This window comes from Oncorhynchus clarkii, chromosome 33, assembly GCF_045791955.1.
Source record: "Oncorhynchus clarkii lewisi isolate Uvic-CL-2024 chromosome 33, UVic_Ocla_1.0, whole genome shotgun sequence".
NCBI lineage: Eukaryota > Metazoa > Chordata > Actinopteri > Salmoniformes > Salmonidae > Oncorhynchus > Oncorhynchus clarkii.
In genome coordinates this window covers 2,073,824-2,098,301 of record NC_092179.1, presented here as the reverse complement: position 1 = coordinate 2,098,301, position 24,478 = coordinate 2,073,824, and the positions used below count along the sequence as shown (strand labels likewise).

At 40.8% G+C, this 24,478-nt stretch overlaps 2 protein-coding genes across 3 annotated transcripts; one reads left to right on the top strand and one right to left on the bottom strand.

Annotated features, from left to right (window-relative positions):
• Window positions 1-1,950: 1,950 nt before the first annotated feature.
• On the bottom strand, window positions 1,951-18,258 carry LOC139393306 (IQ motif containing G). Of its 2 annotated transcripts, none has more exons than XM_071141836.1 (9): window positions 18,061-18,258; window positions 17,711-17,913; window positions 17,267-17,395; window positions 6,796-6,877; window positions 6,378-6,539; window positions 5,447-5,521; window positions 3,922-4,053; window positions 2,470-2,571; window positions 1,951-2,309 (listed from the first exon to the last, which is right to left on the bottom strand). In XM_071141836.1, the coding sequence occupies exons 1-9, from the start codon at window positions 18,187-18,189 to the stop codon at window positions 2,208-2,210; spliced, it is 1,116 nt and encodes a 371-aa protein (XP_070997937.1). In that variant the 5' UTR covers window positions 18,190-18,258; the 3' UTR covers window positions 1,951-2,207. The 2 variants fall into 2 exon arrangements, with proteins under 2 accessions (XP_070997937.1, XP_070997938.1); XM_071141837.1 differs by having other exon boundaries at window positions 5,447-5,515.
• A 419-nt stretch (window positions 18,259-18,677) lies between these two features.
• LOC139392903 (large ribosomal subunit protein eL33) lies at window positions 18,678-23,220 on the top strand. The gene is made up of 5 exons (XM_071141228.1): window positions 18,678-18,707; window positions 19,204-19,243; window positions 19,553-19,705; window positions 22,045-22,189; window positions 23,154-23,220. Exons 2-5 carry the CDS (start codon window positions 19,233-19,235, stop codon window positions 23,175-23,177), a joined length of 333 nt encoding a protein of 110 aa, XP_070997329.1. The 5' UTR covers window positions 18,678-18,707; window positions 19,204-19,232; the 3' UTR covers window positions 23,178-23,220.
• The last annotated feature ends 1,258 nt before the right edge of the window (window positions 23,221-24,478 follow it).

The window sequence follows — 24,478 nt, the reverse complement described above, 5'->3', positions numbered from 1 at the left end:
TAAATATCGTTTTTTTTCGGGGTGGGATTGCAATTTGCGCCACTTGTGTAGAATCACCCATGTATAAAGCTGTAATTCATGTGTTTTTCCACAAGGAGTTGTGTTCTCGTGTAGCTACATGGATTGGACGATGTCCCTAAGCGCTGGGCCAGGGAAGTAAAATAAAAAGTACTATAAGAAAAGAAAACAGGCCTCTTAAAGGGTTAGTGTTACGAGTGGGATTGGTTCAAGCTGATCCTCGACCAGTGTTTCCAGGCACCTTCTTCCTTGAGCACAGCTCAGTCAAGTCTCTAATCAAAGGCGTATGTATGGGCAGGTTGACTGACAGCATGACATCATGGCCTGCAACTTTGCATTAGTATCTGTGCTTTTATCTTGCAGTAACGGTTATTTCTTATTGTAGTCCACTACTGACGAGCTGTTGGGGCTGGCCAGGTTCTGGGCTAAACATACACTACCTTTTTTATTCTCTACAAACCACCTCATCACTTTCACAGTTGAGTTCAACATGGAGAGTTGAGACCGTAGACAAGTAGTAGTGAATATGACATAGTGTCTCCCTCATGCACAGAACTCATCTTTTATCACTACATGTTGCTAAGCTTGTATGACATTCAAATGGATCTACAGATTGAACTATTGATAGTGTTCAAGACACCTTTCCAATTCTCATGATCAAGTTGTTTTTGGTGAATTGTTCAACCACACCTTATAGACACAAATGTGGCTCTTGCTACACACAGGTGTGCATATTGCTAATTTGGTTTGGCAGCGGTTACAGTAATCTGCCAGACCGGAACAGTATTTATTTGTCACTAGCGCTGTCCTTAGTGAAACCCCATTGAAGGCCGTGTTCATTAGGCACCAAACAGAAGAAAACGCACTGAAACAGGAATTACCTGTACTTGTCCAATAAGAAACATTGCAGTTCAGTTGCATGCCCTAATGAACATGGCCCAGCTCTACTTAGAGCAGTGTTACCCACAGAAAGTCAGGTTAACGGACTGACTCTTAGTTCTGAGGCAGACACAACCTCTCGTTCCCAGGGAGAGGGATGAGGGAGTGCTAGCCACAGAGCTGGCAATAATACTTTGGTGAAGACTGACCCGAGGACCACTGATTGATGGGCTCTGGGATCTTGTAGGCAGATTCCCAGCCTCCCTTTTCAGAACTCTATCTAAAAGAAAGTTAAAATGGTAAAAACATACCTCTGATATATATTTTTCCCTTCAAAAGCTATGTAGGCTGCCTACAGAGATGCACATCCCTACAGTAAAAGCTACGTAGGCTGCCTACTTAGATGCACATCCCTACAGAAAAAGTGATGTAGACTGGGAATCTGCCTACAGAGATGCACATCCCTATAGTAAAGGCTATGTAGGCTGCCTACAGAGATGCACATCTCTACAGTAAAAGCTACGTAGGCTGCCTACTTAGATGCACATCCATACAGAAAAAGTGATGTAGACTGGGAATCTGCCTACATAGATGCACATCCCTACAGTAAAAGCGATGTAAACTGGGAATCAGCCTACGTAGCTTCTGAAGTGAAAAAATATATCAGAGGTATGTTTTTACCATTTTAACTTTGTTTTAGATAGACTCAGAGTTCTCAAAAGGGAAGTTAAAGGTGATTTTAAATATATTATAAATGTTTTGTTTTGATATTTTCACCCTTACTGACTTGGGCTTTCTCTAGCAGGAATCATGTGCCCCTACTGCTGGGTCTGGACCCTGTGACATATGTACAGTAAAATAGATACATTCCATGTGTTTACAAGTAGGTACCACAAAGAGAGGACCTTCTTTCATGACCGCAACATGGGTCTTTTTAACTTTACATTTTTACACCGTTTGCTGAGAAATTGTCCCTGAAAACATGTACAAAATTGAATTATTATTTTCTGGAATTAATATTTGGCTTTAATAAAAGTGACCCATATCAGTCTCATGAGTACGCTTGTTTATTACCATTCTTGCCCTTGTGTTAGACTGCATATAAGTAAGAACCTTGCAATGGTGGTAGTAGTATTCAAAATGACCATGCCAACTTTACTCTGTTAAAGAGGGGAAAAAAGCTTTTCTCATTGAATATATATTTGCCTACAGGCCAAGTGTCGACTTAGATTGTCTGTAATCAGGAATTGAACATTGATGAAAAGTAACACGTCTGTATTGAGACTTTTTGGAGCCCTTGAAGGGACACCTCACTTTTTCTTCTTTCCCTTCTTGCCCTCCTTGGGCTTCTTGCCTTTCTTATAGGGGCCCAGGCCGCGTCGCACTAACGTTCCCCTCCACCACGACTGGATCTGCAAGTGACACAGGGAACAACAACATGATTTAGTGTAATGAACAGGGTAGTACAGTTGTGAACAAGATGCATGGCATTAAACACTGCACTGCCACTGGATGTGATTGGTTTCCTTGCTGGGCAGGTGGAGGTGATTTATTAGAGTGTTTAATGATTACCTTGGTGGCTGCGTCTCGCTCCATGTGTTCCTTCTCCAGCTTCCTGCGTAGGGCCTCTTTCTCCATCCTGTCCTCGATGACCACCTGCTCACTGTCTCTATACTGGAACAGAAGAAAGTACAAAGACGGAGTCAATATGCAGAGTATAATTTCTGTTCCATACAGGTATACTTTCTAAAAGCGACAATTTGCAGTCTATTTTAGTTTTTTGTAAAAAGCTATGTATGGAAACCTATTACATGGAGCTCCTGACAAACAGTTATTGTGCTGACGTTGCTTCCAGAGGCAGTTTGGAACTCGGTAGTGAGTGTTGCAACCGAGGACAGACATTTTTTACGCGCTTCAGCACTTGGCGGTCCCATTTTGTGAGCTTGTGTGGCCTACCACTTCCCGGCTGAGCCGTTGTTGCTCTTAGAGGTTTCCACTTCAATAACAGCACCTGCATTTGACCGGGGCAGCTCTAGCAGGGCAGAAATTTGACAAACTAACTTGTTGGAAAAGTGGCATCCTATGACGGTTCCACGTTGAAAGTCACTGAACTCTTCAGTAAGGGCCATTCTACTGCCAATGTTTGTCTATGAAGATTGCATGGCTGTGTCACAGAACAATAAGACAAATGTGAAGCATCTGCTTGGCTTTTCCACTCACTACCAAATATGGTAGTGAGAGGAAGCCCACTGGCCTGCAGTGGGAGAAGGTGGATTTTGGCCGACATTCTGCAAATTTTCTCATCAATGAAACATTTGATCTCAATACAGTTTTCTGTTCCCAAAACTACAATCTGTTATGAACAGAGTGGACTATGTTTTGTAGACTTTGCAAGGGTACAAGTTTTTTTTAAATTGCGTTGTTTAGGAGTGCAAGGGTGAATTGAGTTATTGCACAGGTGCAATATGCAGATGCATGCTAGAACGCGCCAATATAGAATCTCACTAGCTCGTGTTTGGCTCTGTCCCCTCCTTGCTTGCTCTGCCCACTATGACTAATTTGTTCCCATAGACCACAGCCTGTCGTTTTCAATCTTTGTTTACTTATAAAATCCACTACTTTGAAGGGGTGTCCACATACTTTTGGCTATGTAGTGTACAATTAATTTCAAAGTTTTAAAAAACGTATGTAGCAACTGCAGATTGCCCCTTTAATGATCTGAGGACTTGTAATAACAGTTTATTTGCAAGTGGGATGTGCAACTCAATAATAGGACTGTGTTCCTAATATTTGGTATACTTAGTGTATATCAGGCCTACTATCCTATTCATTACCTAGCGCTAACCTGTATACTACAGAAAAAAATGGGTTGTATTCATTAGGGCACACCGAAGCAAAACATTATGCAACGGAAAATAAAAACTACTGTTTATTTTTTAGAAAAGTCCAGGTGGTCCCTCCCTGTTTCAGTCCGTTTTTTCCCTGTTTGGTGCCGAATGAAATCAACCCAGGCTATGTCCTCACCTTCTTGGCCAGCTCCTGGAGCCCGGAGAGATTGTTAGCTTTGTTGTTCCTCAGGCTGTTAAGCTCCTGCTGCTTATCCTCCATGTCTCTCTCATAGCGCTCCATCCACACCTCCAGCTTCTCCCCCAGACTCTGAGAGGTGCACACAAACACACATTGTTGCAGCGTCACCTGACAGACAACCTGTTTTGTGGTTCTGAAAGTCAGATTTTGCAGTGATTTGATCTGCAGCTATCCGTGGTGCTAAATCCCAGCTATGGCCACTATTGCTCTAGAGACAAGGGCTCATCGATTTCGTGTACAGCTCCCCCAACTAATGTTTTGTGATTTAAAAAAATTGCTATTGCTGTCGTAAAGGTTGCCGAACCCTGAATGGGGACTAGGGATTGATTTGGGATTCTACTATTGCAATAAAATAACAGCATTAGATGTTTTAGATGGCAGCTAAAATAACGTACCAAGTCATCCTACTACACCCAATACACACTACCAGTCAAAAGTTTTACAACACCTACTCATCCAAGGGTTTTTCTTTATTTTTACTATTATCTACATTGTAGAATAATAGTGAAGACATCAAAACTATGAAATAACACATATGGAATCATGTATTGTTAAAAAAAATCTATATTTTATACTTTAAATAGCCACCCTTTGCCTTGATGAGTGCTTTGCACACTCTTGGCATTCTCTCAACTAGCTTCATGAGGTAGTCACCTGGAATGCATTTCAATTAACGTGTGTGCCTTAAAAGTTCATTTGTGGAATTTCTTTCATTCTTAATGCGTTTGAGCCAATCAGTTGTGTTGTGAGAACAGCTCAAGTAAGCAAAGAGAAATGACAGTCCATTACTTAAAGACTGAATTTACATACAGTACCAGTCAAAAGTTTGGACACCTACTCATTTGAGTTTTTTATTTTTTACTATTTTCTACAAGTGTTAAACAAATCAATGTATTTTAGATTTGAGGCCTTCATGGTCAAATTGCTGTGGTCAAATTGCTGACTCCAGGCTGTGTAAGGGTTATTTGACCAAGAAGGAGAGTGATGGAGTGCTGCATCAGATGACCTGGCCTCCACAATCACCCATCCTCAACCCAATTGAGATGGTTTGGTATGAGTCGGACCGCAGAGTGAAGGAAAAGCAGCCAACAAGTGCTCAGCATATGTGGGAACTTCCTCAAGACTGTTGGAAAAGCATTGCAGGTGAAGCTGGTTGAGAGAATGCCAAGAGTGTGCAAAGCTGTCAACAAGGCAAAGGGTGGCTACTTTGAAGAATCTCAAATATATATATATATATTTTTTTACACTTGTTTTGGTTACGACATGATTCCATATGTGTTATTTCATTGTTTTGATGTGTTCACTATTATTCTACAATGTAGATCATTAGTAAAAATAAAGAAAAACCCTGGAATGAGTAGGTTTTTAAAACTTTTGACCGGTACTGTATATATCACACAAAAGTTAAATTATGCTCCAATACACGAGTCATGTCATTTTCCAACCACCACTGCACACATACTGTCTGATGTTCCTTGAGGAAAGTCTCCATCTCCATATGAACTCTCCTCTCCTCCTCCAACCTCTCCTGCTGTAGCTGAGGACAGAGGAACAATGATTACACAGATGTACATGTAGTGGTGACCATCTCTGTACAGCCAAACCTCACAGTTGCTACAAAGTCTGTAGCCAAGTCACACCAAAGGCTCTGTCCAGAAACAGCCCCAGGCCCCTAGCCACTTGTGTAGATCTGAAAGGATGGGATAGCCAGAAGAAATGTGTAGGTATTAGCAAAAAGCAATACCTACCCAATTCTATGAGATCTACATGGTAGACTGGAACAAGAATTCAGCCCTGGCATTTCATCCACACGAGCCCACATCACTCTGTGCGCCGCCAACTCACCCCCCACACACACATACACCGTGACCCTACACACCCTAATTAGACACTGGGAGCAGTGCTGACATGACATTTAAATACATATGTGCACTAAGTAATATCATAGGCTAATTAACTTGAGGTTCAACATCAGAGGAAGTGGAAACTCAATACACATTAACCGTTGCCGTTGCCCACTGATCAGCCAGGCTCATTATAGATTAGTAGAACATAGAAACTGTGCAAAACTCTGTACAACAAATCTTAACAGGCCCATGGGCCGCCCGCCATGTCTTTATATAAAAAAATATATTTGTGTGTGTGTGAATTTCAATCAATCCTACCCAACAACAAAAATGGTCCAGCCCATCTAGCAAATGCCAGAATTGCCAGATGGCCAATCCGCCCGCCAATGCATGAGGCACTTAGATTGTTTACACAGGCAGCCCAATTCTGATCTTTTTACCACTAATTGGTCTTTTGACCAATCTAATTGGGCTAATCAGATTTGGGCTGCCTGTGTAAACACAGCTTTAGGGGATGATTCTAGACAGGGCCACAAAGACACACACCCTGATCTCATCCTCCAGCTGCTTCTCAGAGTGTGTGTTGATCTTCTGTCCCTGGTACACCAGCAGCTCCGCACTGCTCTTCACATACTTCCTCTCCAGGCCAGTCTTAGCCTTCATCTCCTGTAGTTGGTCTTTCAGGTGGGCAGTCATCTCCTCGCGTCGCTAAAGGGACAACATTAAGACAGTTTGCGCAAAGTATTACATAAGTTGCCAGTACTGTCTAATGTATTTACCTGAGAATGAAAAACAGGCACCCCGATTTTCAAAGACATTGACGTCTGACACCCTCGAAGAGCTTGGAGCACCACCAAGAGTCAGTGAATGTGTAGCCTAATTCTAACCTTGCCCATTACTAGATTGAAAATCATATTGGCGATGTGAAGGAGTGTCTCCCCGTTGTTTTCCTCAGTTATGGTACCTGCAGCTCCAGAGTTTTTTCCTTGCGGATGTCAAGCAGCTGTCTCTGAAGAGCTTTGGTCTTCCGCCGGCCGCCCTCCTCCCTGCAATACACACAGACAGCAATCAGGCCCAATGTGTAAGTGTGAGTCGACTCTTGGCATTCTCTCAACCAGCTTCATGCGGTAGTCATCTGGAATGTATTTCAACTAACAGGCGTGCCTTGTTAAAAGTTAATTTGTTGAATTTCTTTCCTTATTGCATTTGAGCCAATCAGTTGTTGTTTCAAGGCAGGGGTGGTATACAGATGATAGCCCTATTTGGTAAAAGACCAAGTCCATATTATAGCAAGAACAGCTCAAATAAGCAAAGAGAAACGACAGTCCAACATTACTTTAAGACATGAAGGTCAGTCAATGTGGACATTTTTAAGAACATTGAAAGTTTCTTCGAGCAGTCGCAAAAACGATCACGCGCTATGAAACTGTCTCTCATGAGGACCGCCACAGGAAAGGAAGACCCAGAGTTACCTCTGCTGCAGAGGATAAGTTCATTAGAGTTACCAGCCTCAGAAATTGCAGCCCAAATAAATGCTTCAGTGTTCAAGTAACAGACATCTCAACATCAACTGTTCAGAGGAGACTGTGTGAATCAGGTCTTCATGGTCGAATTGCTGAAAAGAAACCACTACTAATGAACACCAATAAGAAGAAGAGACTTGCTTGGGCCAAGAAACACGAGCAATGGACATTAGACCGGTGGAAATCTGTCCTTTTTGGTCTGAGTCCAAATTTGAGATTTTTGGTTACAACCGCTGTCTTTGTGAGATGCAGAGTAGGTGAACGGATGACCTCCACATGTCTGGTTCCCACCGTGAAGCATGGAGGAGGAGGTGTTATGGTGTGGGGGTGCTTTGCTGGTGACACTGTCAGTGATTTATTTAGAATTCAAGGCACACTTAACCAGCATGGCTATCACAGCATTCTGCAGCGAAACCCCATCCCATCTGGTTTGCGCTTAGTCCCACTATCATTTGTTTTTCAACAGGACAATGACCCGACACACTTCCAGGCTGGGTATTGGCTATTTGACCAAGAAAGAGAGTAATGAAATGCTGCATCAGATGACCTGGCCTCCGCAATCACCCAATCTCAACCCCGTGGTTACTACATGATTCCATATGCATTATTTCATAGTTTTGATATATTCACTATTATTCTACAATGTAGAAAATAACAAAAATAAAGAAAAACCCTTGAATGAGTAGGTGTGTCCAAACTTTTGACTCAATACTTTGTTGAAGTGCCTTTGGCTGCGATTATAGCCTCGAGTATTCTTGGGTATGACGCTACAAGCTTGGCACATTTGTATTTGGGGAGTTTCTCCCATTATCTGCAGATCTGCTCTGTCAGGTTGGATGGGGAGTGTCGCTGCTCAGCTATTTTTCAGGTCTTTCCAGAGATGTTCGATCGGGTTCAAGTCCAGGCTCCGGCTGGGCCACTCAAGGACTTGTCCCAAAGCCAATCCTGCATTGTCGTGGCTGTCTGCTTAGAGTCGTTGTCCTGTTGGAAGGTGAACGTTGGCCCAATTCTAGGGTCCTGAGCCCTCTGGAGCTGGTTTTCATCAAGGATCTCTCTGTACTTTGCTCTGCTCATCTTTCCCTCAATCCTGACTAGTCTTCCCGTCCCTGCCTCTGAAATACATCCCCACAGCATGACGCTGCCACCACCATGCTTCACTGTAGGGTTGGTGCCAGGTTTCTTCCAGACGTGACACTTGGCATTCAGGCCAAAGAATTCAATTTGGTTTCATCAGAGCAGAGAATCTTGTTTCTCATGCTCAGTCCTTTAGGTGCCTTTTGGCAAACGGGCTGTGATGTGCCTTTTACGGAGGAGTGGCTTCCGTCTGGCCACTACCATAAAGGCCTGATTGGTGGAGTGCTGCAGAGATGGCCGTCCTTCTGGAAGGTTCTCCAACCTCCACAGAGGAACTCTGGAGCTCTGACCGAGTGACCATCGGGTTCTTGGTCACCTCCCTGAACAAGGCCCTTCTCCCCAGATTGCTCAGTTTGGCCGGGCGGCCAGCTCTAGGAAGATTATTGGTGGATCTAAACATCTTCCATTTAAGAATGATGGAGGCCACTGTGTTCTTGGAGACCTTCAATGCTGCAGAATTTTCTTTGGTACCCTTCCCCAGATCTGTGCCTCAACACTTATTTTCCACCATAATTTGCAAATAAATTCATTAAAAATCCTACAATGATTTTCTGGATTTTTTTTTTCTCATTTTGTCTGTCATAGTTGAAGTGTACCTATGATGAAAATTACAGGCCTCTCATCTTTTTAAGTGGGAGAACTTGCACAATTGGTGGCTGACTAAATTATTTTTTCCCCCCACTGTACCTGAGCTCAATTTCAAGTCTCATGTCAAAGGGTCTGAATACTTATGTAAATAAGGTATGTTTAAAAAAAGATAAACAAAATACAAAAATTGTTCACGTCATTATGGGGTATGGGGTATTGCGTGTAGATTGAGGAATTTTTTTAATTAGAATAAGTTGAACGTAACAAAATGTGGGAAAAGTCAAGGGGTCTGAATATTTTCTTTTTTGTGTTACTACCTGAATTCAAAATATTAAATAAATAATAATTCTCACGATGTACACACAATACCCTATAATGACAATGAAAACCATTTTTTTTCTAGAAATGTTGGCAAATGTATTTCAAATTAAATACAGGAATCTAATTTACACAGTTGTAAGCACAGAATCGTTTAGAATAGCCCGAACCATGAAAAGCGGCCTCCGACAATTATTCCTCTTCATCAAACTTTAAAGTTGGCACAATGCATTCGGGCAGGTAGCGCATTCTCCTGGCATCCACCAAACCCAAATTTGTCCGTCAGACTGCAGATGGTGAAGTGTGATTCATGACTCCAGAGTCCAATGGCAGCAAGCTTTACCCCATTCCAGCCAACACTTGTGTGCAGCTGGTCGGCCACCGAAACCCAATTCATGAAGCTCCCGATAAACAGTTCTTGTGCTGACGTTGCTTCCAGAGGCAGTTTGGAACTCTGTACTGAGTGTTACAACGGAGGACAGACAATTTTTATGCGCTTCAGCACTCGGCTGTCCCATTCTGTAAGCTTGTGTGGCCTACCACTTTGCGGCTGAGCTGTTGTTGCTCCTAGACGTTTCCACTAAACAATAACAGCACTTAGTTGACCGTGGCAGCTCTAGCAGGGTAGAAATTTGACGAACTGACTTGTTGGAAAGGTTGCATCCTATGACGGTGCCTCGTTGAAATTCACTGCGCTTTTTAGTAAGACCATTCTACTGCTAATGTTTGGCTATGGATATTGCCTGGCTGTGTACTCGATTGTAAACACATGGTGTGGCTGAAATAGCTGAATACACTAATTTGAAGGGGTGTCCACATACCTTTGTATATATAGTGTACCTGACCATTGTACCACGTTGTCGACCTCATCGACAGCCATTCAAATGAGACACTCGCGGAACAATGACGTTTAAAGTAGGCATCGTCATTTCTCTGAGCCAACAAAAGTTTCAGCAGTCCCGAAAACAATTGTGTATTCACCCTTTGCAATTTTCTTGTCCTCCATCTCACTTTGATCAGCGTATGCGGTAGCGATTCCTTGAGAGTTCAGAACACGAATCTGATCCTCAGTTAATAAAATACAATTATAAACGACTATTACCATCGATTTCTCCACTTTCATTTTCAATACATCGCCGACTGTTTGCCACACTTGATGCACTAAACTTTAACCAAATCCTGTAGGGAGACAAGCCAAAATGTCTATTTTCTTTAGTAAGTTAGTGTGTTACAGTGGTGGAAAAAGTACCCAAATAAGTAAATGCGAGTCAGCCAGTAAAATACTACTTAAGTAAAAGTCTAAAAGTACTTGGTTTTAAATGTACTTAAGTATCAAATGCTAAAATGTACTTTTGTATCAAAAGTAAAAGTATAAATCATTTATAATTCCTATTATTAAGCAAAGCAGATGGCAATTGTTTGGGGTTTTAAAATGTACGGATAGCCAGGGGCACACTCTAACACTCAGAATTTCACAATTTCCCTGTCCTGCTAAGCGTTCAAAATGTAACGAGTACTTTGGGTTGCCAGGGCAAATGTATGGAGTAAAAAGTACAATATTTTCTTTAGGAATAAAGTTAAGTAAAAGTAAGTTGTCAAAAATATAAATAGTAAAGTTGAGTACAGATACCCTCCAAAAATGACTTAAGTAGTACTTTAAAGTATTTTTAATTAAGTACCTTACAGCAATGTTGTGTTAAAGCAGTGGTGTTGTAATGACTTCATCGACTCGATTTTGTGTTTAGAGCACACTTCTGGCAAAACAGAATTCCATTTCTCCATCTTTTCTTACATTTTCTGCAATGTTGCAAACTAGCTAGCATATGGAACAACTGTATTCAAAATGTGTCCTACCCGATTGTAAAAACAGTGACGAACATAACACGTATCACAAGACAGAAGGGTTAAAGGCAGTACATGGTCAATCTGCATTGGCCGTGCAGCATTTTTTTTTTTTTAGGTGGTAGATCAGCTTTAATATTGTGGATAGATTGTAGCTTCCATCAATGTAATTCTCTGCATCATTTCCAATCCCTCATATTTTTTTGTAAATACACTACTGGTCAAAAGTTTTAGAACACCTACTCATTCAAGGGTTTTTCTTTGTTTTTACTATTTTCTACATTGTCGAATCATTTTGAAGACATCAACTATGAAATAACACATATGGAATCATGTTGTAACCAAAGAAGTGTTAAACAAATCATTTGAGATTCTTCAAATAGCCACCCTTTGCCTTGATGACAGCTTTGCGCACACTTGGCATTCTCTCAACCAGCTTCACCTGGAATGCTTTTCCAACAGTCTTGAAGGAGTTCCCACATATACTGAGCACTTGTTGGCTGCTTTTCCTTCACTCTGCGGTCCAACTCAACCCAAGCCATCTCAATTGGGTTGAGGTCAGGTGATTGTGGAGGCCAGGTCATCTGATGCAGCACTCCATCACTCTCATTCTTGATAGTCCCACTAAGCCCGGGTGGCAGATAGCCTAGTGGTTAGAGCGTTGGACTAGTAACTGAAAGGTTTCAAGTTCGAATCCCCGAGCTGACAAGGTAAAAATATGTTGTTGTCCTGAACAAGGCAGTTAACCCACTGTTCCTAGGCTGTCATTGAAAATAGGAATTTGTTCTTAACTGACTTGCCTAGTTAAATAAAGGTAAAATAAAAAATTATGATTTTGACCTAAATTGCTTTTGTTTTAGAGATGAGTACTGAATTGCATTTAAAAGTGTCCCATACAATAAGGGGATCTTCTATACATAACAATCGGTAATTGGTATTTTTGGACGGCGATTATATTACATTCCACGAGGAAACTGCGTGGCAGGCTGACCACCTGTTATGTGAGTGCAGCAAGGAGCCAAGGTAAGTTGCTGGCTAGCATTTTTATTTTATTTATCCGTTATTTTACCAGGTAAGTTGACTGAGAACACGTTCTCATTTGCAGCAACAACCTGGGGAATAGTTACAGGGGAGAGGGGGATGAGCCAATTGTAAACTGGGGATCGTGATGGTTCGAGGGCCAGATTGGGAATTTAGCCAGGAGGGGTTAACACCCCTACTCTTACAATAAGTGCCATGGGATCTTTAATGACCTCAGAGAGTCAGGACACCTGTTTAACTTCCCATCCGAAAGACAGCACCCTACACAGGGCAGTGGGCTATGTCTTTCTTTTATACCATAGGATAGAGTGCCTCCTACTGGCCCTCCAACACCACTTCCAACACCACTTCCAGCAGCATCTAGTCTCCCATCCAGGGACTGACCAGGACCAACCCTGCTTAGCTTCAGAAGCAAACCAGCAGTGGTATGCAGGGTGGTATGCTGCTGGCATTAAACTTATCTTATAAAAAAAACAATCAATCTTCACATAATCACTTAACTACACATGGTTGATGATATTACTAGGTTAACTAGCTTGTCCTCAATCAATGCGATGCCTGTTAATTTATCATCAAATCACAGCCGACTTCACCAAACGGGATGATATAACAAAAGCGCATTCGCAATCGTTGCACGAATGTACCTAACTATCAACATCAATGCCTTTCTTAAAATCAATACACAAGTATATATTTTTTTAAACCTGCATATTTAGTTTAAAATAAATTCAATGTTAGCAGGCAATATTAACTAGGGAAATTGTCACTTCTCTTGCGTTTATTGCACGCATTGTCAGGGTATATGCAACAGTTTGGGCCGCCTGGCTCGGTGCAAACTAATTTGCCTGAATTTTACATAATGATGACATAACACTGAAGGTTGTGCAATTTAAAAGCAATATTTAGACTTATGGGTGCCACCGGTTCGATAAAATACGGAACGGTTCCGTATTTCACTGAAAGAATAAACGTTTTGCTTTCAAAATAATTGTTTTCGGATTTGACCATATTAATGACCTAAGGCTCGTATTTCTGTGTGTTATTATGTTATAATTAAGTCTATGATTTGATGGAGCAGTCTGACTGAGCGGTGGTAGGCAGCAGCAGGTTCGTAAGCATTCATTCAAACTTTACTGCATTTGCCAGCAGCTCTTAGCAATGCTTGATTCAAATCGCTGTTTGACTTCAAGCCTATCAACTCCTGAGATTAGGCTGGCAATACTAAAGTGCCTATTAGAACACCCAATAGCCAAAGGTATATTAAATACAAATGGTATAGAGAGAAAGTCCGTGTCATAATTCCTATAATAACTACAACCTAAAACTTCTTAACTGGGAATACTGAACCACCAGCTTTCATATGTTCTGAGCAAGGAACATGGCACATATTGCACTTTTACTTTTTTCTCCAACAGTGTTTTTGCATTATTTAAACCAAATTGAGCATGTTTCATTATTTATTTGAGACTACATAGATTTTAGTTACGTATTATATTCAGTTAAAATAAGTGTTAATTTAGTATTGTTGTAATTGTCATTATTACATACATATATATAAAAATTGGCCGATTTTCAATCGGTCCTCCAATAATCGTTATCAGCGTTGAAAAATCATAATCCGTCGACCTCTAATACCTATGTTTTGTCGGAAATAGTCAGTTATAAATTCTTCTGTCCTAGTTAAAAACAAGTTGTCATCCATTAGGCTTTAACTACATTTTCAATATCCTCGCCCACGTGGAAATTCTGTAAGAGTAATATATATGCCAATTATTTGATGCTACTACTGCAATGTCCCTTATCAACACTAACTTTTGGTGCCAGAGAGAAAGTAGTCAAGACGACTAGGTTGATTGAGCCACTGCCATGTATATCTCACTAGGTCAGGATATTTAAGCCTCCATATATCCACTAGTTCCAATATATCCATGGCATTCGGGATTTCCTTAAGTGTCTGAAGGGGATAGTTTGTAGTGTGATTTCCTTTACGGTCCATAGCGGTATTTAAAACCGTAATATAATCTCCCAGCATGATAATACAGTCTTGTATTGCTTGTATGGTTGATAAAATTATTATATATATATTGTCAAAGAAGAGTAGATCATCATAATTTGGTCCGTAAAGGTTAATGAGACATATCTGTTTATGGTCCAATATCATTTACATTCACCCATCTACCTTGAGGATCTGTTTGTGGACAGTTTGCACATTCGGATCAAAATTACTGTTCATTAATATCATTACCCCTTTTGAGTTTCTTTGCCCATAGGAGAAATATATTTCGCCTCCCTAGTCCTTTTTCCACACAACTTCATCTAAAATAGTTGAATGAGTTTCCTGTAAACAATAGATATTATATTTCTTCTCTTTTAGCCAGGTAAATACTGATCGTCTTTTCTAATTATCTGCTAAGCCATTAATTATAACTGGCTATACTTATTTCACCATTTACCATACTGAAATACAAGTTTCAAATCTATTTATAATAATATGTGTTTGTAAACTTACCATTTAAAATTACCATAGTGATTGAGTGTCCATATACCATTATATACCATTATATATACCATATACCATTATATTTGCATTGCTACTAAGTAAACCTCCAATTGTTCCCCGGTTGTTCCATCCCTGAGCCCAACTCAAGAAAGGACTTGATATAGTTGAAGCTGTTTGAGAAGGCATGCAAAATGTAACAATAATGGGGAGATTTGATTAACCATTGTCACGTCCTAGCTGATGGCGCTCAGCTACACCCCAACGGTCCCCTGTTGTGACCATACTCCCAAGCATCTCTGTGTTGTCAGACCTTTGATTTTGTGCCATCTCTGAATGTCCGAGTGTGACCCCTCCCCATTGGTTACTGCAGCTAGTGTTGCCAGAACTGCCACTGCCTGGGTGGGGACACCCCACTGGAATCCCCAACCAGCTAGGTATAAGGTCTTCAAGGTTCTCATTAGCAGCTTTGAGAATTTCCTTGTATATTATGCTCTCCCATCAGGGGGATTTGGCTTTGTAGGACCAACCCTGCCAGGCAGAATCAGAATCTTGAGGGGACGGTACTGCTTTAGGTCTGACACATTCATCATTCTGATTTGGCTGCGTATAGGCTACTTACAGTAGGCCCATAAAACAGATAAGGACTTCTCCTTAGCGTATGGATCTCTCAGGTATAGGGTTGGGGACCGTTCCATCATGATAGGCCAATAAATAAATCAACTACATTTACAATATATTTTAAAATGTATATCCCACATCTGCACACAATTGATAGCTCTCATAACCCCTGCTCACAAACACACATGGGCTCTGGGATTTGCAACCACTATCCCTTTTCACTCACTCAACTCCACACTTTTCCAAACACAAAAACACTCACCCCACCTTCCATCACAATACCCCTGCACATACTCACATACTGTGTCTTCGATGTCCTCTGTGTTTTATCTCTTCCATGTTTATTCAGTACTTTTGTGTTCCAGTTCCTTGTATTTGAAGATGTATAATTTAGTTCATTATCTTTTCTTCTAATGCTGTCTTATCAATTCATAATACTATAAATGGAAAGTCTAACAGTAATTATTTTCCAACATTCCCGACCTAGAATGGTATAGTGTAGTTTATTTAAATTGTTGTATTTCATTGCTTTTCTAGATATTTTTTTATTACAATCCCAACCATGGCTAGTGTTGGGTCTTCCATTAATTTGACACCTCTATAGGAACTTTGTAATATTTAGAATAGCCATGAGAGAGTGTAGTCTTTGTGTCTCGGAACATTTGGTTGTCAATATACAGTTTATCGACTATGAGAGATACACTTTTCCCTTTTTAATATCTTCTCATTGAAGATTGGGTACATAACTTTGCGCCGTTCTGCAATTTCCTTCGAAACTGATCATTCATGCCTATTTTCGTGCCAGCGAGTCTTTTACCCCGGCTTTTAACCATTATTTTATCTTTAAAGAAAGCAAATTTGGCAAAGATTGGGCACTCAGATCTCGGTCCTCTCTGTCTAAAACAGTGTACACGTTCAAGTTGGATTTTGTCGACAGCTTCGCGTGGGTTCTGAAGCGCTGTAAGAAGGAATTCCTTCACCACATTTTCAGGAACTTCTCCTTTTTTCTTTGATAGCAGTAAGGTACCATATTTTCTCTCATAGATCTATTTTGTATGTCAAGTAAGGCTTCTCTCAGAAAGATGTTCTCCTTTAAGTTCATTAACGTCCATTTCAATCTTATTGACTGTCCCTTTTAGCTTGTTTGTATCTTTCTCCAATGTCGCAGCTTTTTCGTCACTCATCTCGAGGCTCGCCTTCAACTCCTTTATATCTTTCCTAACTAATTCAAGTATGCAGTTTGTCATCGATCGATTTCAACAGATTGGTTTCCACCCTTACCATTTCCCGGTGGTGAAAAGCATAAATCGTCTGTGTCCGTCGGAGTCTCATTTTCTTTTGGAGATTGGTTCTCCTTGTTTACTCTCATGTTTGGTGTTGCTTGTTGTTGTAATATTTGTCGAATACATTTCTTAAGGCTCATAGAAATGGCTGGAACATTATCATACTTCGTCTTCCTATTTCACAACAAAGCCTCCTTCACTTATGCTGCCAAACATACCCTCGTAAAACTAACTATCCTACCAATCCTCGACTTCAGCAATGTCATTTACAAACACTCTACTCAGCAAACTGGATGTACATCCATGTGTTTGATAGAAAAAACATCAAATGTAATCCCTCTTTAGATAGCATTAAGGCAGGCACTGTATGCAAGTCCTATAATAAGCAAAGACAAATTATAGCTCTGTTTTCAATCAAAATAAAACAGGCTCATAGTGGCTCCGTTCCATTTACAACATTCCAGATATTATTACAAGCCATCCTCCCCTCAGCAGTCTCCTCTTTGTGTGGGTTTTGAAAGAATTTCACTATTGCCTGCACAGACAATGAATTATTAGCCTACATGTTCATATTGACCATAACCTGACCTGATTATTATGTCCAGGAGGTTGGCCTTCCTTCTTTTCTCTTCTCCCACAGCGAAAAGCAAGCTGTGAAAGGTCCCTCTCTCTTGCAGCTCTGCCAACACATCAGCAATCACGTGAGCCACAAACTGACTGTATATGAGAGAGAGAGAGAGAGAGATCGATCATCATGTATGAGGCAGATGGCATACAGGGTACTTTTTGGATTCACAGTTAATACAGTCTGCTCTGCACCTTGTAAATGTTTGACAATTGTAAACAATGTGTTTAACTCAGTGGTTGACTTGAAAAAGATCCCAATGAAAAGTTGTCTCGTGTGCATAATTAATCTCTGTTTGAAGCACAGTTGAGTTGGGGGCTTCTATTTTATTAAATTGTCTGGAACCTAGCTCTGGTCCAAGTAGGAATGTGCACTCAAGCCCCGAACAAGAGCTATCTGGAACCCACCGGTCTCTCTGCACCTTGGCCAGGTTGTCAGGGGACAGTGGGTTCTCCTCTAGTGTGCGGTTCAGTTGCTTCTGGGATCTCTGCAGCTCACGGGTGGCATCTGACAGTCTCCCAGACTCTCTCTCAAACTGACGGGCTGCTTTCAGGTTCTGCTCTGCCCCTTTCTGCTGTTCAAGGACCTGTCCAATGTCAGCTGACACAAACTTCCAGAAAAACAGATGAATACGGGCTGAATAGGAGAAAATTACAGCTTTAGATAGCAAGCATAGCATTAGTACCATACCATTAATTCGCTTGAAAAAGCCAACTGACATTAGCTCCGCGTATAACTGAGGATAATCAGATAATACCTTATCAGCTTCTGGACGACCCCTGTAGGTGTCGGGCATGATGTGACCCAGCACTGACAGCTGTGCAGCACAGTCCTGGAGCACTGTACACAGTCTGAGCAGCTCTACCCCAGACAAAGGAACCGGCATCCTGGTGGTCTGTGAACACTGAATTCGAGCGAAATTAGCCAAGCAATTTACAATATCACCTATCTAGCTAGCTACTAACGCTACCGTTTTCTAACTGTGACATTTTTGTGTTAGAAAATATCCTGGGCAAAATGCTCAATAACACAATCAACAGATTCGTAGCTAGGTATATTTCTTACGTGCCTTAACGGAACGCGTTGAAGTTTACTAGCTGTATTTATGGACAATAAAAGGCCAGTAGTTTAACTCGAGCATAGTTTAGCTAGCTTAGCAGCACACTTGGTAGTTTACCCCGGTCACCCTGGTAACGCACAACATTTGATTATTGTTTTTAAAAAATGACATTCTTATCTACTTCGATTATTATTTTGTGTGAAACGTACGAGAATGCAATAAAATGACAACTGAATAGTTAAATAAAAATAAATGTTTTGGTTATGCGTTTGTCGTAACCGACTACGTAAATTTCCCAGCATTCCATTCCAACTTCCTTTTCCGCCATTTTTCAGACAGCGAAGGTGAGAAGTACAAAAGGCTACTTTTATAAAATCTAAATTTCTATGTTATTAAGTCTACATTTGGCATAAATACACATGGTTTCAAAGAGAACTGTAGTTAAGGTTGCCATACAGTCTATATTTTGTGTCCGAGAGGCTGTGATGAGAAAAATATCACTTGGATAGTTTTACAAAGTTGACAAGCGCCGGACTGCAGGGTTGAGGCCGTTCTGATGCATACACCAAAATGCATCTCTATTTAGCCTAGGATACAACAGCATTCCCTTATTTTGTGTGTTAGTGGCTAAACGGACAAACCCTACCACAGTGGCTAGTTAGCGTTCTCATTGGATCTACATGGCTATCTCGTCAATGTCCTGAATTTGTGTGTATCTAGCTAACGTTAGTGTTGTAAGTTGTCATCTTCTAACTCATACACCAGACCGACAACATGGCAAGTCAAACCTACAGGCACGTTCATATCGAGAACATAATGTATTAAATTGTTTCTCATCAGGTTTTTCCGTGGCTGGAAGAAGACTCGAGATGCCAGGAAGGTGAGTAGCCAATGATAGCCAGCTAACTTAGTTGGCGTTGTTGCCATCTGCCACTGCAACTGTTTTGTTTGAGCTACTAGACACATTTGCAAGGCTTTACTTAACTTTCTTTAGTATGGTCATTTTTGGGAGGTAGTTAATACTGAATTTGATATGTGTTTGTACAAAGTAGGAAGTACTATTGTGCATTGGTTGATTCTGGTGAGTATTTAGGGTATGCAGTTGATCGACTGCTGACTGGATTACTCTGGCACCAGCATGATGCACAGGTTGAGTGCTCTGGTTTATGCAGTCTTTTCATTTTCGCAGACTGTGGAGCAAGGCTATCTTTGCCGGGTACAAGCGTGGCCTGAGGAACCAGCGGGAGCACACCGCCCTGCTCAAGGTGGAGGGAGTTTACACAAGGGAGGAAGTTGACTTCTACCTGGGCAAGCGCTGTGCTTATGTCTACAAGGCTAAGAAGTAAGTTAACCCATCTTCTGTTTCATGGCTAATTTACAATAAGTATTTACCACAGGATTTTATATTAACCCATTAGACTCCAATACAATTCTAGAGTTCTGCTGTAGATTACTTAAAATGTAAGAGCTTGTTTTCTTACACATTTCAAACATACATGGCTCAAGAACAATTAAGAAATTACAAGGGAACTTAGTTTTGAAGAGCATTACCTCTTTAATGACAGTTGTAAATTTGACTTAATTACTCACTCAAAATGTACCAAGTATAATATATTATACTTATGATTATTATTTAAGCAGTAAAGCCAAAGGAGGTGTTGGTTATGGCCAATAGGCACGACTCTTCGCCACATACCATAAAGCCCCGTGTTGCCTTAATTCTATTGTAAACTGGTTACCAATGTCATTAGAGCAATACAAATAAATGTTTTGTCATACCCATGGTGTACGGTCTGATATACTATAGCTGTTAGCCAATCAGCATTCAGGGCTTGAAACCACCCAGTTTATAATTACATATAAATGTGACCAGAAGATTATTTCCATGAGAGAGAGCAATCATTCGATCTCCACCGCAGATGTGCTCACCTGTACCAACCAAGTTATCATGACAGGACCTGCTAATATCAGCTGTTTCACAGCATCACACATCGACAACACTAAACATGTCCGAATCCTTCTCTCCAACCAACAGAGGTACTGCCTCTCACAGTGAAAAGTCCTGACCGCTTCGGCGCTGTCATTTTGAGTAATTAAGTGAGCTTTTTTCCCCTCCTAATGACAGCATACCCTGTTGGGCTCAGAACTGGTGCATCGGTCTAAGGCACTGCATCTCTGTGCTAGTGGCGTCACTACAGACCCTGGTTCGGTTCCAGGCTGTATCAGAATTCACCCCACAGACCTGCATGTACAAATTACCTTGACTAACCTGTACCCCTGCACATTGGCTCGGTACTGGTACCCCCCCGGTTCACACCTACTCATTCAAGGGTTTATCTTTATTTTCTACATTGTCGAATAATACTGAATACATAAACTATGAAATAACACATATGGAATCATGTTGTAACCACTGGGTTCCTCCTTGGTCAAATAGCCCTCACACAGCCTGGAGGTGTGTTGGGTCATTGTTCTGTTGAAAAACAAATGATAGTCCCACTCAGCGCAATGCGCTCATTCGGAAATTATTTGTTCACCTACTCTGCATCTCACAGAGACACGGCGGTTGGAACCTAAAATCTCAAATTTGGGCTCATCAACCCAAAGGACATATTTTCACCTGTCTAATGTATATTGCTCGTGTTTCTTGGCCCAAGAAAGTCTCTTCTTATTGGAGCCCTTTAGTAGTGGTATCTTTCCAGCAATTCGACCATTAAGGCCTAATTTGCGCCGTCTCTGAACAGTTGATGTTGATGTCTGTTACTTGAACTGAAGCATTTATTTGCAGTGCAATTTCTGAGGCTGGTAACTCGAATAAACTTATCCTCTGAAGCAGAGGTAACTCTGGGTCTTCCTTTACTGTGGCGGTCCTCATGAGAGCCAGTTTCATCATAGCGCTTGATGGCTTTTGCGACTGCACTTGAAGAAACTTTCAAAGTTCTTAATTTTCCACATTGACTGACCTTCATAGGTTGCTGTTTCTCTGCTTATTTGAGCTGTTCTTGCTGTAATATGGACTTAGCATATATATATATATATATATATAAATAAATAAAACCTACATGTTAAAAGACCATCTTCTGTATACCACCCCTACCTTGACACAAGTTAATTTGAACCAATCGGTTGTGTTAACAAGGCACACCGGTTAATTGAAATGGATTGCTGGTGACTACCTCGTGAAGCTGGATGAGAGAATGCCAAGAGTGTGCAAAGCTGTCAAGGCAAAGGGTGGCTTTAAAGAATCTCAAATATAAAATATATTTTGATTTAACACTGCTAGGGTAGTAATCTATAGTCTCATCTGACCTTTTTGATAGTGGATGTTAAATGTGTGGGTTATATTCTTTTAACCTAGACTAGTGTTGCCAGTTCACCATATAGACAAGTGAGGTGTTTACCAACACACATTTTTTGTTGTTGACATCACCCGTCTGTAAACATAGTCTTGTGCTGTGTCAGGCTTTTAGGGATTTGTAGGACAGCGTATTCTTCCCATTACTGTATTATAAAATGTTTTTTATGCCTTACTCTAAGATGCTTCTCCCTTGTCTGGTCCAATTTCAAATGATGTTATTATGCTGTTTTTATAGAGCCACTTTTTTGGTGGAACTTTGTCCTTGTTTTAATTTAGTTCTGTGACAGACGTCTAATTCTGCTCACTGTCTTCAATCTTATCAGGAACACAGTGACGCCTGGTGGCAAGCCCAACAAGACGCGGGTAATCTGGGGCAAAGTCATGCGCGCTCATGGCAACAGTGGAATGGTGCGGGCCAAGTTCAGCAGTAACCTCCCCGCAAAGGCCATGGGACACAGAGTCAGAGTGGTGAGTAGTACCTTCAGCTGCTCTTCTCTGATTAGCAATACGTTTCTTCCTGGACCTACAGGCAGTCCAGTCTGTTCTAGCCCTTCACTGTCTAGTGGTGGTCCCCCATGGGTGGTTTGGGCAGCACTGCTTTTTTGCTCTGTGTAGGGTTTGAGCCAAAGCGAATACAACTCAAAGGAATTTGCTGCAACCCAACCGTATAGAACATTGTTTTATCCCTGCACAAGCGCACCTGATTAACTTACACAGCAACTCCAAAGACTTTTGATTAGTTGATTCAAGTGTGATTTTGTAGGGCTTGTACAGCAATGTCTAATATCAGAGATACTTTAGGAAGGAGGTTGCCTGAATTTGGAATAACTTGAACTTTTGTTAGTTCAGGAAACATCCATGTAATTCTGTGTGATCACCTCTTGAAACTGATTTTGTGAGAGGGAAAAGGCATTCTTGTTCGGTGGTTTGATCTTTGGATGGAAAATCCAAGAAATTGTGCTGTATGCAACACCCTTAACGGATAACTTGAACAGCAAAATGCTTAATTTCAACACTTACCACCTTTTGAAGTGGTTTTCAGCCATTTCCAGTGACTGGTTGTGTATGAGGCAAGCTGTGAGAAAAATAAACCCACCATTGTCAGATGTTGGGGCAGTGCTTTGCCTTCAGGCATGTCGGTTTCCTTAAATATTTATCTGGCAGTGTTACACCACTTATTGTTGCTGTTCATCTGGGTTGTGGGGTGAAGCTACAAAGGATTTGTTTTTCTTTATAAGTTGATGCTAAAAAATCAAACCTTTTCAATGGATTGTAGGCTCTATTTTAGTACTAAACATCCCCCTCATGACCACTACATATTGGGCAAGTGCGCATATGGAAAAACATCTGGAAGTGTGCCAATTCCCCACTCAATGTATGTTTGTATTGATTTGGTGCCTATGAACTCACCTCGCTGCTTTTTGTCTTTCAGATGCTGTACCCGTCTCGTGTGTAATTTACATGTTTGTGTACATACATTAAACAACTCAGTTCCACAATTAGTGTTTTGTGTTTTCTTGGCAGTCAGAGGGTGGGAATCAGTGTTATTTTCAGGAATTTACCATATTTGTCTTAACTTTTCTTGACCAGTGAAGTGTTATAATACTATTGTGCTTTCTGGATTGTGATGGTGTAACTCCTTGTTTTTAAGCAAGGGAAATAATTTTATATTGCAAATAAATTATTCCTATGTACAGTTAGGTAAAAGGATCTAATTTCTTAACCTTTGGGATTGCTGCTTCACAGTTAATTTAAACCCTCAAATGTTAAGCCTGATGAACTCTTTATTACAAAAACATGGATGTCCACATGGGGGTGCCTAACTCAAACCTCTAGTTTGCAATTGGCCCCTGTGCTTAATTGTTTCAATATGACTTTTCACTGCCTACATTACAATTTTTAACTTATCCTCACTCCTACAATTGACTTGGCATGTACTACTGCAATCCAGATGCGCTGACCAGCTTTATGATGGCGTTCTTAGCAAAAAAAGTCCAGCGACATGTTCAAAGGGTGAGGAGGAGAACCAGTGCGTAAAGTCCAAATCAAACTACAAGTGTATTTCCATGTGTGTGAACACTGGAATTAGAATGCATGGAAGTGACCCAAGAGATGACTTGCAGCGAGCATCAACAGCTTAATGCGTCAAACTAGGTAAGTATGCGGCGCAATGCCTATAAAATAAGCTTATAAATGGCGTGAGTCGTTTGAGATTACTTAGTCTGATCTTATGCTATCTAAATATGTAGTTTAAAATGTATTGGTCTGAAACTAAGGTTTCAGTCAAATAGGCTATACGTTAAACAATTGCACCCTACCTGTTTTTGATTGTGTATTCAGACCCCTTTTTCCACGTTCTGTTACGTTCTAGCCTTATTCTAAAATGGATTAAAACATTTTCCTCATCTGAACACAACCAATAATGAGAAAGCGAAAACATGTTTTTGTCAATGTTTGCAAAATTATTTTTAAAAAACGTAATTATTCAGACCCATTGCTACTGTATGAGGCTCAGGTGAATCCTGTTTCCATTGCTCATCCTTGATGTTTCTACAACTTGATTGGAGTACACCTGTAGTAAATTCAATGATTGGACATGATTTAGGAAAGTACACACCTGTCTATATATTTTTACCTTTATTTAACTAGGTAAGTCAGTTAAGAACAAATTCTTATTTTCAATGACGGCCTAGAAGGACAGATTTGTACCTTGTCAGTTCGGGGGTTTGAATTTGCAACCTTCCAGTTACTAGTCCA

Excerpts from the sequence above, each read along its gene's own strand:
- LOC139393306 (XM_071141836.1), bottom strand. The coding sequence starts at position 18,189 with ATGCCGGTTCCTTTGTCTGGGGTAGAGCTGCTCAGACTGTGTACAGTG. Across the intron at positions 6,878-17,266 it reads CTCCTGGACATAATAATCAG|GGAGGAGGGCGGCCGGCGGA; the intron begins GTCAGGTTATGG and ends TGTGTATTGCAG. Across the intron at positions 2,572-3,921 it reads TCCAGGAGCTGGCCAAGAAG|TATAGAGACAGTGAGCAGGT; the intron begins GTGAGGACATAG and ends CTTCTGTTCCAG.
- LOC139392903 (XM_071141228.1), top strand. Across the intron at positions 19,706-22,044 it reads TATGTCTACAAGGCTAAGAA|GAACACAGTGACGCCTGGTG; the intron begins GTAAGTTAACCC and ends CAATCTTATCAG. Across the intron at positions 22,190-23,153 it reads TGGGACACAGAGTCAGAGTG|ATGCTGTACCCGTCTCGTGT; the intron begins GTGAGTAGTACC and ends TTTGTCTTTCAG.